Source organism: Diplotaxodon limnothrissa, linkage group LG16 (assembly GCF_057381915.1).
Source record: "Diplotaxodon limnothrissa isolate DT_005_m linkage group LG16, D_limnothrissa_male_GT1.1, whole genome shotgun sequence".
In the NCBI taxonomy this organism is placed as follows: domain Eukaryota; kingdom Metazoa; phylum Chordata; class Actinopteri; order Cichliformes; family Cichlidae; genus Diplotaxodon; species Diplotaxodon limnothrissa.
In genome coordinates this window covers 29413656-29428426 of record NC_140611.1, presented here as the reverse complement: position 1 = coordinate 29428426, position 14771 = coordinate 29413656, and the positions used below count along the sequence as shown (strand labels likewise).

Genomic DNA, 14771 nt, shown 5'->3' with positions numbered 1-14771 from the left:
TGTATTCTTTTAAATGGCCCCTGGAGGATGACGTCAAGGTCAAGTTCGTGCCCATCAAGTTTCAACATTGTAGCAACATTTACCCGTAATGAAACTCTTAGACTCGTGTTCCCCAACCCTGCATGAACATATAGTTTACAGGTATTTTTAAAAACAACAACAACAACAACAACAACAACAACAATAATAATAATAATAATAATAATAATAATAATACTTATAATAGTATTAAAATGTAATAAAATAATAAAAGTGTTAAAATGTTAAGAGAATTTAAAACAAATAGTTTAGTATTTACAGTTTGTGTAAAACTGTGCAGTGAGGATTTAAGTGGTTTGAAGTGACAGTGTGTAGAGTCCAGCAGTTGTAGTGAGTGTGTGATGGTGTGTGCAGAATGTCAGCAAGCCTGATGGCTTGTGTGTAGAAACTGTCTCTATGTCTGCTAGTGTTTCTGAATGCTCCTGAACTGACTGCCGGATGGCAGGAGTGTGAAAAGTCTGGGGCTGGGGTGGCTGGGATCAGAGAGAATCTGTTGCATCTTCCTCATGCATTGCTGTCTATAGAGATCCTGCATGGCTGGCCGTTCAGTCCTGGCGATCCACTGAGCTGATCTCACCACCCTCTGCAGAGCTTTGCGGTCCAGAGCGTTACAGCTGCCATACCAGGTGGTGATGCAGCTAGTCAGAATACTTTCAATGGTGCAACAGTAGACGTTTGAGTATTCTGGAGTTCATTCTGAGTCTTCTCAGGCGCCGTAGAAAACATCTTGCTTTTGTGATAACACCTCGCTGATGTTGATGCCTAGGAATCTGAAGCAGCTGACTCTCTCCATCTCTCCTCCTCTCTCCATGTCTGTGGTTCCAAAAAGACAGCTGGTAAAACTAAAATGTAGTGCTAAGGTTGCCCATTTGATGTTTTGCTCTATGCTGGCCTCTCTCTCATATAATAATAATAATAATAATAATAATATTAATGGATTACATTTATATAGCGCTTTTCAAGACCCTCAAAGCGCTTTACAATTCCACTATTCATTCACGCTCACATTCACACACTGGTGGAGGCCAGCTACAGTTGTAGCCACAGCTGCCCTGGGGCAGACTGACAGAAGACTGGCGAGGCTGCCATATCGCGCCATCGCCAGTCAGAACTTTTTTTGTGTTGATTTGCATTAACTCAAAAAAACTTTTTATAATAACTATATTTTATGATGCTCTTTAGTTTTGTAGTTGTTTTATCAATGAATTATCAATCATTTCTTTGCTTTTTGGTCTACTTTATTCTGTAAAAGTTACATAAGATTGGGGAACTTTTTTCATTAAATATCTCCGGTAAGGAGATATTTCTCCATTATAGACTATTATCTCTCACTTGGGTCCTCACATGTAAGCATCTTAAGGTTTTCTAATTAGTCAGTGACAAATATTTGTCTATTTCAATGTTACTGGCTGTTTACAAGGTGGGAATAATTTCATTTATGAAATAAGCTCTAGTATACATAGTTTTGACTGTTATTTTCAGTAAATATGAGTGTTGTACACATTGACCTGAGGTCTATTTGAATACAAATATATTTAAAAATAACAAATGCCCACAGAAAATATTTTTCTTTGTTCCTTAGTGCCTGATGTTAGTGGACTTCGAGCAGAGAGTTTAGCCCACAGTTACATCAGCCTGGAGACTGCTGCTCCCTGAGCATCACAAACACAATTAATGTCCTGGGGATAAAGGAGTGCCCTGGACTAATGACCCTGAGGCCTAATCAACATGTTTACTTGATAATCTTTTAGTATATTTTTATCTTCTGTTAGAAATAACATGCTAATCACATGTGCATGGAGTTGTTGTGAAAGAAAGGTCTCCAGAAAGATTGTTTGTTTTATTTCAACATATACACACAAATCAGTCATGCATGATGTTTACATCTTTAACTGAAGTCAGGGCTCTGACAGACAAAAATTTACATAAATGTGGTCATTTATTCTTGATATTATCATTGTTATTAATACTCAGGGGATTAAACATGCAACATTTCAGATTGGACATGCAACCTCTAATTTCCTCTGACGGTGGTTCAGGGGGTTGGGAAGCTCATCTGTAACCGGAAGGTTGCCGGTTTGATCCCCAGCTCCCTCTGTCCTGGTCGTTGTGCCCCTGGGCAAGACACTTTACCCTACCGCCTACTGGTATTGGCCAGAGAGGCTAATGGCGCAAAATGGCAGCCTCTCTTCTGTCAGTCTGCCCCAGGGCAGCTGTGGCCACAACTGTCGTTTGCCTGCACCAGTGTGTGAATGTGAGAGTGAATGAACAGTGGAATTGTACAGCGCTTTGGGTGCCTAGAAAAGTGCTATATAAATGCAATCCATTATTATTATTACTCGTTACTTCAGTAATGAGTAATCTAACTAATTACTATTTCTATTGTTACAACGCTGTTACCTTTACTAACAAGAGACCTGCAGGTATCAGGCTTGGGATGTTCTTCTTTATAGTGGACAGAAATTATTTTTTGGAGTGGCACAAATCATTTGTGTGGCATCTTATTTAATGAAGAACACCTGATTGTTATGTAAATAGTTTGAAATGATTATAAAAAAAAAAAAGGTAGAAGGTAAATGGCTGCAAATAACTTTGTTTGCAAAAATTGTGCATAGGATTTTAAAATTTACAGTTTATATTTACATTTAAAGTTATGAAATATGATTCATTAAACATGTTTGTAGTTGTTAGAGTAAAAAGTATAACTTTTTCTATTCTGAGTTTATGTTTTTTTCTGATTTTAGATCAGTTGTGCTAATACAGTATGTCAAACTGAAAACATAAATGGAATTTATGTTTTCGCGAGGTTGTGCTGAAAAGAATGATACCAAACAAGGGAAAGTAAATAGTTTTTAAAGGTGAAATGTAGAGGGAAAATCAAAAGTAGTCATTGGTGGTTCAGGCCGAGCTGGATCGGATAGCGGTGTAGAGGTGGCAGAGGCTGGACCAGGCGAGGATGGTGCTGGACCAGACGGCGGCGTGGCAGCTGTGGATGGTGACGCTGCAGGTGACTGTGTGAAAGCTGCAGGCGATGGAGCAGGTGTTGGCACTGAAGGCAAGGGTGTTGTAGCAGTTGCCGGAAGAACTGCAGGCGACGATGAGGAAACCGTAGGTGATGGAGCAGTTGGTGGCACTGCAGGCAATGCTGATGGCTGGACGGGCTCCTCGGACCCTCCAGCAAAAGCAGGCTGGTGAACGAGCCCCTCGGACCCTCCAGCATAGGCAGACACAGGGCCAGCAGCCATGAGGGCTCTGGCAGACACAAAACAGAACCAGCAGGTTTAGGGGACCCCTGGCAGGGACAGAACAGTACCAACAGGTGCGCAGGTCTCTGGCGGGGACAAAACAGAATCAGCAGGTGCGCAGGGAGCTCTGGCAGGTTTGATGCTGACTGGAGCTGAGTAGCACATTGGTTTGGCTCAGGCAGCGACAGCAGGGTGCAGTCCTCTGCTGGCTGAAACAGTTTTCCAACACACCCAACAGAGGATGAAGGTGGATGAGTGAACTCACTAGAGCTCTCAGCGAGTGCTGACGGCTGAGACTGCTCAGTTGAGTTCCCAGGTGAAGCTGCTAGCGTCTTAACCTCTAGGGGTCCAGAGTTGGCTGGTGGCTGACACCCAGCCCTGGAGGAAGTAACTGTCTCTATGAAGGCCAGCTTTAGAGAACCAGCAGATGTTATTGTATAGTGTTCCCTGCTTAGGATGAGATGGTGAGGATGGTGGCTGAATCAATGAGTGGGCTGACAGCTGAGCTAGCCGCAACTGAACAGGGGACTGAGGCAGCAGCAGCTGAACAGGGGACTGAGCCAGCGGCAATTGAAGTAATGGTTGAGGTGAAAATGGTGGTGGAGTTAGCGACTGAGCTACAGGTAGCGGGGCTGAAGACTGAGATACAGAGAGCAGAGCTAAGGGCTGACCTACAGGGAGCAGAGAGGATTGTGGTGGAGGTGTAACAGGAGGTGGAGTGGCTGACTGGATGGGTGACAACACTGGAGGCCGAACTGGTGGTAGCTGAGCAGGTGAGACTGCAGACTGAGCTAGTGGCAGCTGAACAGGAGGTTTGGGAGACTGAGCTGAGGGTAGCTGAGCCGGGGATTGATTAGGTGATAAATCAATCCCATGTCTTTTGCTGTACAAAACACAACCCCAATAAGTAATCAGTCCTACAGTTCAAATCAGAAATATTGTCCGTCCTACTCACCACAGCCAGCCGCTCTGAAATCCCGGGATCCGACTGTGGCGAGGGGCGTCTTCCTGTTCGAAAGCTGGGGCGACGGGCCCGGCAGAATATCCTCCGTCGGGCCAAGTAGCAAAACATTAGTTGCTAGACGAGAAGTGGGGGCGGGGAAACAAGGTGAAGCTTGTCCAGAAAGAAACCCTGTGCGAGCGGGTGAAGTAAGTAAGTAAGTAAAGTTTATTTATTAAGTGCTTTTCACAGACAGGCAGTCACAAACCACTGTACACAAATATTAAAATAAACAATACAATCAATAGACATTATACACCATGTAAAAGGTTAAATGTATGATGCAAAAAAATATAAATAAAGTAGATCAACAAAAGGCTTGTTTGAACAGAAAAGTTTTTAACTTCTTTTTAAAAGAATCAAGAAAACTTAATTGTAGTAGTAAACTGTTCCACAGCCTTGGTGCAACAGGCTGAAAGTGTCATGATCCTTGGTCTTTTGACACAGCGTTTTGTGTTTTCTATTGTTGTGTTGTATTTTGGTTCTGGTTTTCTATTTCTTTAGGTTTTGTTCTTCCTCAGTTTAGTGTTTAGTCTTTTCTGCCTGTGTATTCCTGTGTCAAGTCCGCGTTTCTTAGTCTGTGTTTTTGCATGTGTGAGTTTCTGTTTTATTTTGTAGGTCTGTGTCCCTCGTCAGTGTTTCTAGGTTCACTCCCCTTGTCTCGTTATGTCCAATTACTCCCAGCCGTGCCTCCCTCCTTTTTCCCATTCCCTGATTGCCCTGTGTGTATTTAAGCCCTGTGTTTTCTTGTGTGCGTTGCTGGTTCGTCTGGGTATCTCCCTCTGTCATCGCTGGTTGTCTTTCTATGTCTCCCTGCGTCTCTAAGTTTCAGGTTTGTTTTCTATGCTTAGTTTTTCCCAGTTTAGGTTTTACTCAGTTCTGTTTTTCCGCCACCCTCACCTTTGTTTGTACATTACTCTCCTTAAATAAACCTAGATCCCACCAGCAAGTGCCTGCATCTTGGGCCCTTCATTAAGCGTGACAGAAAGGCTCTGTCCCCTTTTGTCTTCAGTCGTGTACGGGGAACAACCAACAGACTCTGAGTCTGTGAGCGGAGATGACGAGCATTAGTGTATTTTATAAGAAGCTTTGATAAATAATCTGAGGCCTGGCCATTTAGTGCTCTGTATGTTAAAACAAGAATTTTAAAGTGAATTCTAAACTCTATTGGGAGCCAATGTAAAGACTATAAGATGGGAGTAATGTGAGCACGTTTGGTAGAACGAGTTAGTAGTCTGGCTGCTGCATTTTGTATTGCCTGGAGGCGAGAGAGAGAGATTTATCCAAGTGTGGTAGCACGAGGTGGGAATAAAATAAATACTCTTCACAGTTTGAGAGACAACGACACCCTGGGAATTTCACCCAGAAAATACTAGAAGTAACACTAATCATCAGAAAGGCGCTTAGGTTTGTTTATATTCAGTGCAGAGATGAGGTTCAATGATAAAACAGTTTAACAATTTATTTATAATTATTTAAAACAGCATATAAAAGCACAATCATAAATATAAATATACAAACATTCTAAAAAAAGAACATTCAGAGCCGAGGCTTACCAGTGGAGGGGCCGGGATACCATGCACCAACTCAAAAAAAGAAAAGAAAACCCACCCATACACCATTGCAGCAGACTATCACCCACTCACACTAATAAACTAAAAAAAAGACAGGTGTGTAACACTCAAAAGATCCCGCCACCAAGGCACCCCCAGTCTCCTACACGTCAGGCCCTCCGCATCTGAATAAAAGAAAAAAAGAAAATTATAATATATTACAACAAAACCAATATGCAGCACTTGGGGATAACCCAACTGCAGGACCACACTGGTGATCCGCAGCTAGAAAAAGGGCCTCCCACCAGTGGCGTAACAAAAACCCAAACTACAAATCAAAACAACTAAAAAACAAACATACAACCTAAATAAAACTTTGGACGGAATCGCCGTATTGCTCCAACTTGCCGTCTGCCCGACTATAAGTTAATCATCCAGTCAATCAATGTGCACGCCAGCCAACTCCCGTAGCCGGCATGCATGTGGCCGCTGTCCACGCCGACGTCCAGTAAGGCTACTGGTCCCTCACTAAGGCCCACACTTCCAAGTAAACAGCGTCACGAATCATGAACGGAGTGGCTCATAGGAGGCTTCTACAGCTATGACCAGCCGCGATGAAGGCTTCAGAAGGGTAATCCGCAAATGATCTCTGTAACACCAAGGGAAGTCAGGTGACCAAAAAGGAGATTACAGGTAAGCGATTCAGGAATGCTCAAATGGCCACTATTTATACTAGTGCCCCCCTAATGCGCCAGGCCGAAAGTGGGTTGAACCAAGACATAACATTCATCCTGCCACACAAGCTAGTGAACAGGGAATTACAGTAATCTAAGCGTGATGATACAAATGCATGAATGAGTTTTACCAGTTCAGCTGAAGACACCTTATGTCGCAGTTTAGAGATGTTTCTTAAATGATAGAAACAGGAATGAGACAAAGATTTTACATGAGAGTCAACGCCCAGAGAAGAGTCAAATATTACTCCAAGATTTCGATTATTTGACTTGACAGAAGGACAGAAAGTGGCAAGAACCTGACTAATTTTAAAATGTAGCTCAGGAGGAGCTATGATCATGGTCTCGGTCTTGTTAGTATTTAGAACGAGGTAGTTGCTTGAAAGCCAATCAGAAACTTGAGTTAAGCACTGGACTAAGGTGGACAGCCTATCCAGCTGATGAGGCTTAAAGGACATATGCAGCTGAATGTCATCAGCATAAAAATGATAGGTCGCATATAAAAAGAAAATAATAATGGACCTAAAACTTAACCCTGTGGAACCCCACAGGTCTGTGCAGCAATGTCAGAGGTGAACCTGTCAGTCCTAACAGAAAAGGGCCTATCTGATAAATAGGAAGAAAACCAGTCTAGGGCAGAGCCAGATATACGAGCCAAAACCTTAAGCCTGTTAAGTAGCATTTTGTGGTCAATGGTATCAAAGGCTGCGCTAAGATCAAGCAAAATGATCCCAGAACAATACCCTGCATCAGATGCCATTAATAGATCATTATAGACTTTTAAGAGAGCGGTCTCTGTAGAGTGCTGCTTTTGAAAGCCAGACTGACAAGCAGTGTTGGGTAAGTTACTTTAAAATAGTAACTTAGTTACATTACTAGTTACTTCTCTCAAAAGTAACTCAGTTACTCCAAGTTACTCGTTACTCTTTCAAAGTAACTAGTTACTAGGGAAAGTAACTTTGGTTTTACTCAGAATTCTCTTGTTAATGTGTTGCTTCCATAACTTTGCCAGTCTTCTAGCTTGTTTACTTGCCACAAGTGCACTGTGCCACCTACCAATAGACAGGAAAAGATAATGTGCATATTTCCACGAGAGAAATCCCACGCCTGGACCGTCGTTGACCGCCGCCATGATTCTAGCCTATGTCACAGTGTCATGTGCGCCTTTTACATCCAACACAAAAACTGCAGTCGTGGTGCTTTCGATTGTACTCAGAACTCGGAAATTCTGCCTTCTGAATAGGAAGATGTTGGTAACACCAGACTGCAGATGAGCTGCATACAGGGCTGGACTGGGACAGAAAATTGGCCCGGACATTTTGACTAGAGACCGGCCCACCATTATAGGAAAAATTATAAAGCCTTTGAATGAAAACAAACGCTGTTGTGACAGTGATGTACACTGTTTTGATGGTATATATGTATCAATCGTTTGTTGTAAGACTCAGATAATTATTTTTTAAAAGCTAGACATTTTAAATGAGAATAAGATAGAAAAGTATTTCTTTGTGCCCCCCTCTCCCTGTTAATGCCCTACCTGGCCCCCCTGGCAAAACTTTGCTAGACCCGCCCCTGCACAGTTACCAGCTGTCAGCTACCTAAAAAAGGATCCTGGTGTTATTTGTCTCTCAGAAACAGTTCATAACTTCCCTTCAACTCATTCATGTCACCTAAAAGGTAAACCTGTTTCTCCATCACCTGTTCAGCTCTGATGATTCAGTAAGGACATCTCCTGGTTTCATCTTCATGTTTCCCTCTCACCAGATAACCAAACCATATCATGACCAGCAGCTTTTTTGCAGCTATGGCTCCAGCAAACATCAGCTGATACTAGAAATTAATATTAAATAAATTCTAACAACAGCTGATCAAGCTTAAACGTGCTGCTGTTGTTTAGCGCGATATCCGCTGGTTTCCTCTTTCGGTGCAAAGTGGGCGATAAACAAACAAGAGAGCCGATCAGCTGATCAGTTTTCATGATTGAAGTAGAAACGGGAGAGGGAGGGGGAGAGGATGAGAGAAGCAGAGGCAGCTGTGCAGCGTAAAGACACAGAATAACTCCAGCTTTGTGCCTTTTTCATTGTAGCTGAATTACGGGACAAACTCTGTTCCTTTTCACCTCAATAAGAAACGCGTAATATTTTCTCTGAATACCAGACGGGACGGTTGACAACTCTAATAACTTATGAACAAAATAAAGTTCAACATCATTAACTTCATAGCACCCACCCAGCTGACAGAAAAAGTCAGCATAACGAAAATAAACTCCACCTAAACTTCGTTTATATCTGACCCAGAGAGACTGCAGGTCATAACTTCTTACCTGAAGTTCAGTACACACTTGGACCGGCGGCCGCCTCGGGTCTCTTTTCCTTCTGCGTCCCCTTTCTCCAGCCCGAGAACGTGTTGCTTTCTCTCATCCACCTGCTAATGTTATTGAATCTGTGGAAGCTCCGCGATAGCCACCACACGAAGTAACGAGTAACGACCCTATCTAAATCCCAGTAACGACTAACGCGTTCCTGATTTTGGCATAATAACTAGTTACCGTGCTCGTTACCACAATAATAACGTAGTTACTGTAACGCGTTACTTAATAACGCGTTAGTCCCAACACTGCTGACAAGGGTCAAGAATGTGTAATTTACATAATAGGGACCTGAACTGATTTTCAACAATTTTTTCTAGTAATATACTTAAAAAATGGCCATTTTGAAACAGGTCAATAATTACTAGTGGAGCTAGGATCAAGATTCTGTTTCTTTTAATAGAATAATAGAAGTGAGCTGAATAACCAGAGGAGACCCAATACTAAGCGCTGTAGCCGATTAGCTATGGCTTGGCGAAATTCTTCCCCCTCGTGCTCCAGCCATAAGTTGATTAATCTATCCACCGAGTAAATGATATCCTCCCAGAGATTCTCGGGCGGGTCGAATGCTCCTGGGTCCATTGTGGCTGGTTCATACTGTCACATCCGCAGTGGCAGACGAGTGGAGGTTGGAAGTAGGATCCAAGATGCAAGCGCTGGCTTTGATGAGAGTGAGCTTTATTGAGATGGTGATAGAACAAACAACAAAGGAGGTAAACTGAACAAACTCACATAAGACAAGGACCTTCAGAATAAAACAGGAAACTAAAAGACACAGGACCAGACAAGACACACGAGCAGACACAGTGACACCATGTACAGACAGAGGGAACATAGGCAGGCATAAAACAAAACTCTTAACACATAGCAAACCTAAACAAAAGACATAGCAGAATATTTTGTAGGTCTGTGTCCCTCGTCGGTGTTTCTAGTTTCACTCCCCTTGTCTCGTTATGTCCAATTACTCCCAGCCGTGCCTCCCTCCTGTTTCCCATTCCCTGATTGACCTGTGTGTATTTAAGCCCTGTGTTTTCTCGTGTGCATTGCTGGTTCGTCTGGGTATCTCCCTCCGTCATCTCTGGTTGTCTTTCTATGTCTCCCTGCATCTCCATGCGTCTCTAAGTTTCAGGTTTGTTCTGAGTCGTCATATATATCTATATCTATCTATCGATCTATCGATATATCTATATATATATCGATATATCTATATATATCTCTCTCTGATCCATCTCATTGACTGTATGATATTAAGCAGAAAATAGGAAAGTCAAGTTAGATTTTTTTTTTTCATTTGTGCTGGCTGCTTGGAAAATGTTGCAGCTTTAAAATACATGTATTTTGTAATAATACTGTTCTGGTACCTCTTGATATGTGTGGCCAACACAGTCCTTATTGTGGTCATACATGTGGACAGAAGACTGCATGAGCCAATGTATATACTGCTCAGCAATTTATGCGAGAATGAAATAAATGGCAGCACATCACTGTATCCTTTTCTGCTCTCACAGATGTTTTCAGACAGTCATGAAGTGACCCTGCCATGGTGTTTTCTGCAGATGTGTTGTTTATACACAGGTGCACCTGCTGAGTTTAACAGCCATGGCCAATGACAGATATGTCTCAATCTGTCATCCATTACACTATAATGTCATTATGAAGACAGAGATCATTCTGCTTGTGTGGGTTTTTTCATTTCTTATTTTCATACTCTCATTTTCATTCATCTTTAGTTTGAAGTTTTGTGGAAATATTGTTGATAATGTGTATTGTGACCACAAATTAATATATAAACTTTCATGTTCAGCTTCAGTCCAAGGCTTTATATCTATCATATTCTTTGTCATAATTTCATACCTTTCAGTCTCTTATGTGAAGATTTTGAGAGTTTGTCGAAAAACAATTCAAGAAAACAAGCAGAAAGCTGTGACTACTTGCACCCATCAGATTGTCTCTGTGTCAAACCTGTTTGTTGGGTGTATTTGTTACTCTATTGACTTCAGGTTTTTAGTTTCTCTGGTACCAGATGAAGTCCGTACAATCTTGGCTATATACCTCCTCATTTGTCAACCAATGCTCACCCCATTTATGTATGGATTTAATTTGCCAAAGATAAGGCAATCATGTCAAAGTTTTCTGTTTCTGAGAAAATAAATGTCAGTTTTGCTCTCCCCGACTATGGCAAAGAATGACTCTACTTTGAGAAGGTACAAATCTCTGGATTTTATTTTTCTAATGAAATCATGCAAAATTATACACCTGGGTTGGGAAAAATAAGTGTATTTGATAGCTCCAGAACTGTCCAGCATTTTTACCTAAACTAAACTCAAACATGTTTTAAAGACAACTGGAATGAAGAGTGGCACAGATGTATAGTGAGGGTGCACTGGGAGTGTCTGGTAAAGGCCCCAACCTTTGAGATCTTCAATTTGACTTTGATGGTGTCAGGATCTCAACTTAAATGATATGGTTTTGTTGGCTTGTATATTTGACAGTTGAGTTCAGTGGGTCATAGTATAACGTAAAATTAGACTGCTGGACTGTTCAAAAAATTTTATGGTGAAATTTTAAATTTTCCTTAAGAACAAGAAAAAGGTATCTTGATTTCTTTGATGTAATAATTTTACAATGTATATTATTTAACACAAAAAAAAGTGAGAAATAACTTTCAAAAGAAAAGAATGCCATTAATTGGATCTCCCCCTCCAACTCCTCCTCCTCTGTGTTGCAGCTATAAATATTAGCAGAAGCTTATTTTTGTCTTGTTCAACCTGGAAGGAAGCAGCTGAGTTTATTGTTATGTGTTCTTAATATGTAAGAATCTGTGTAATTGAATCTTAAATCGTTTAAAGTATAAAACTACTTGCTGTTTGTTTTTGATTGCTAATGTGGACATTGTACAACAGGTGCAACAGCTGCTGAGAAGGATCGTGCCTTAATCAGGTAACACGTGTGAGTAAAACAGCATTTGAACATCATAGTAGAAACGTTTCTCAGCTATATTGATGTCTGGTATTTCTTTCCATATATCTAATGAATATAACATATAATTATTACTGATCTATCTTATTCACACTGTCATATTATGGAGAAAATGGGAAACTCAAGTGAGACTGTATCATTTGTGCTGGCTGCTTATGGAAATGTGGGAGAGTTAAAACACCTTTATTTCATTATAATACTGATATGGTATTTCTCAATATGTGTGGCCAACACAGTTCTTATTGTGGTCATACGTCTGGACAGAAGACTGCATGAGCCAATGTATATACTACTTTGTAATTTATGTTTGAGTGAAATAAATGGCAGCACATCACTGTATCCTCTTTTGCTCTCACAGATGTTTTCAGACAGCCACGAGGTGACTGTGCTGTGGTGTTTTCTGCAGATGTTTTGTTTGTACACAAGTGCTTCTGTTGAGATTTGTAGTTTAGCAGCCATGGCCTATGACAGATATATCTCAATCTGTAATCCATTCACCTATAATGTTATTATGAACACAGACAGAGTTTTTTTGATGATTCTGCTTGTGTGGGTGTATTCATTTCTTAGTGTTATTTTCTCATATTCATTCATCTTCAGTTTGAAGTTTTGTGGAAATATTATTCACAGCGTGTATTGTGACCACCAATTAATAATTAGACTTTCATGTGCAGTTCCAATCCAAAGCTTTATTTCTGACATATCCTTTGCCATTGTGAGTGCTTTCATACCCTTCAGTCTCATTTCATTTTCTTACCTGAGGATTTTGAGAGTTTGTCAAAAAACATCAAAAGAAAACAAGCAGAAAGCTGTGACTACTTGCACTCCTCAGATCATCTCTGTGTCAAACCTGTGTGTCGGGTGCATTTGTTACTTTATTGACTTCAGGTTTTTAGTTTCTCGGGTACCAGATGAAGTTCGTATAATTTTGCCTATGTATGTCCTCATTTTTCAACCTATGCTCACCCCATTTATGTATGGATTTAATTTGCCAAAGATAAGGCAATCATATCAAAGGTTTCTGTTTGAGAGAAAATAAATGTCTTTGTTTAAAATGAGGCTCTTTCAGAGCATCTTTGCTCTGTAGGAGAATAACATTCAGCAGATGTATTTGAATTTTAAAAAACATGCAATACTTTAAAGTAAAATTGCAAAAGCTACTTTGCAACATGTAATTCTAAACAAAGCAATTTATTAAACACTCCAAAATTGTGTCTTTTTTTAAATTTATTTTAACTACCAGGCTCAGGTCACAGTGTAACCCTCTATAGTATTGTATTGCTCTTAATCAGGAAACAAAATACTCCAAAGGCCAAAGATGTGATATTCAACCCCTTTTCATGAAGTTCCACATAGAACACAGGAACACAGGCCTACAATCACAATACAGATTAACTCATGCATGAACATACAAACAGAACCCCAGTTATTTTGTAATGAGAAAATCAAAGAACTGGATTTCTTTGCCTAGTGCCAATTCCACACCCGCGATAATGTGGCAGCTGCATGAGGCTCTAGTTCCAAAGTGGTTGCTGCCTGTAGTAATGGTAATCCCTGAATGAGATAGTGGGCACTAAATTTCACTATATGTTTAGATTAGTTTTGGTAGGACAAGCATAGTGCAGTTATAAAATCAGCTAAAGCAAAGACTGAGGTGTGGGAGGCCATGGAATAAGACGTAGGGCCTACTGGGTGCAATCTTTGCAAAATTTAAGTTCACTCAGGAGAAGAAAACAGTCCTCTACTCAGACAGAGAATAGTGCTGGTCGGGTGCCACTTACTTTAAATTAAGATACCAAGATAGCAACAGACTCTGTGAGGGCCAATCTGCTCCACTGTGTCACTCAATTCTGGCCACACGGACAGGATTTGACCAACCTGCAGACAGCACATCATCAAACAGTGGACCGACTGTTTAGCAAACACTTCCTTTTCTTGATCTCCAAATTTTAAGAGTGGCTCTTACACAGAAAGTACTGAACTGGACAATAGCATTTTCCCCAAAAGAAAAATATGTCAAAAAATATGTCTTGTCATATATGCTTCATTCATGGTGTTACCTGTTCTGTGAATTTATACTGGTAGGGGATAATGATGGTAATTCCTTCCTTTGCCATTTTATAAATGTGAGATTGTGTCGAGCTGACACAATAGCATGAGCTGTTTATAGCATGACAGACACCAACCAGCAACAACCTTACAGCCACAGAGTTGCAGTCTTACACGCCTCTCTGCAGCTTCTCCCCTCCTGTTAACCCCCCCCCCCCCCCCCCCCCAAAGAAAAAAAATTTCCATTGAGACTGTGTCAGCTCCCAAACAGACAAAAAACAAACTAAAAACCAGCAATAAACAACTTAAACATAAAAAATCAAAAAGAAGAACAATATAGTATCCACATCTGAACCAAAGAGTAAAACAGTTAAATGTGGATTATTATATATTAGGTCTCTCTCCTCCAAGTCTCTGTTAGTGATGCGCGAATCATGAACAAATCGTTCAATACTCGAGAATCACTTTACTGACTCACGATTCACAAGCCCAACTGACTCACTGACTCATCCCTGTTGCTGTTAGCAAACTAATTTCATTAGTAGAAATATATCTAGCTTGTAATTAAAATTGTGGAGAAAAACACCACATCCAGTATCTTAACAAAAACATTTCTGCTCTGAACTGGAAGAAAGAACCCTGAGTAGAAGCTCACATCAAGACAATAGCTCCTTGGTTCACAGTAGCATCGCTCTGCTAACATGCTAACAGCTCATTTGAGCTACTCACTCCCTCCTTTCCTGAGCTGAATCTTAGCGTAAGCGAATCACTCAGGATTCACTCACCCCTTCCCTTGCTGAATCA

General features: G+C 40.9%; 1 protein-coding gene and 1 pseudogene across 1 annotated transcript; both read left to right on the top strand.

Moving 5' to 3' along the window:
- The first annotated feature begins 9471 nt into the window (after positions 1-9471).
- On the top strand, positions 9472-11090 carry LOC146616409 (olfactory receptor 4B13-like; annotated as a pseudogene).
- Positions 11091-12030: 940 nt separating this feature from the next.
- Positions 12031-12957, top strand: LOC146616408 (olfactory receptor 5AN1-like). The gene has a single exon (XM_085374712.1). It carries the CDS (start codon positions 12031-12033, stop codon positions 12955-12957), a length of 927 nt encoding a protein of 308 aa, XP_085230838.1.
- Positions 12958-14771: the final 1814 nt, after the last annotated feature.

Excerpts from the sequence above, each read along its gene's own strand:
- LOC146616408 (XM_085374712.1), top strand. The coding sequence starts at position 12,031 with ATGGGAAACTCAAGTGAGACTGTATCATTTGTGCTGGCTGCTTATGGA.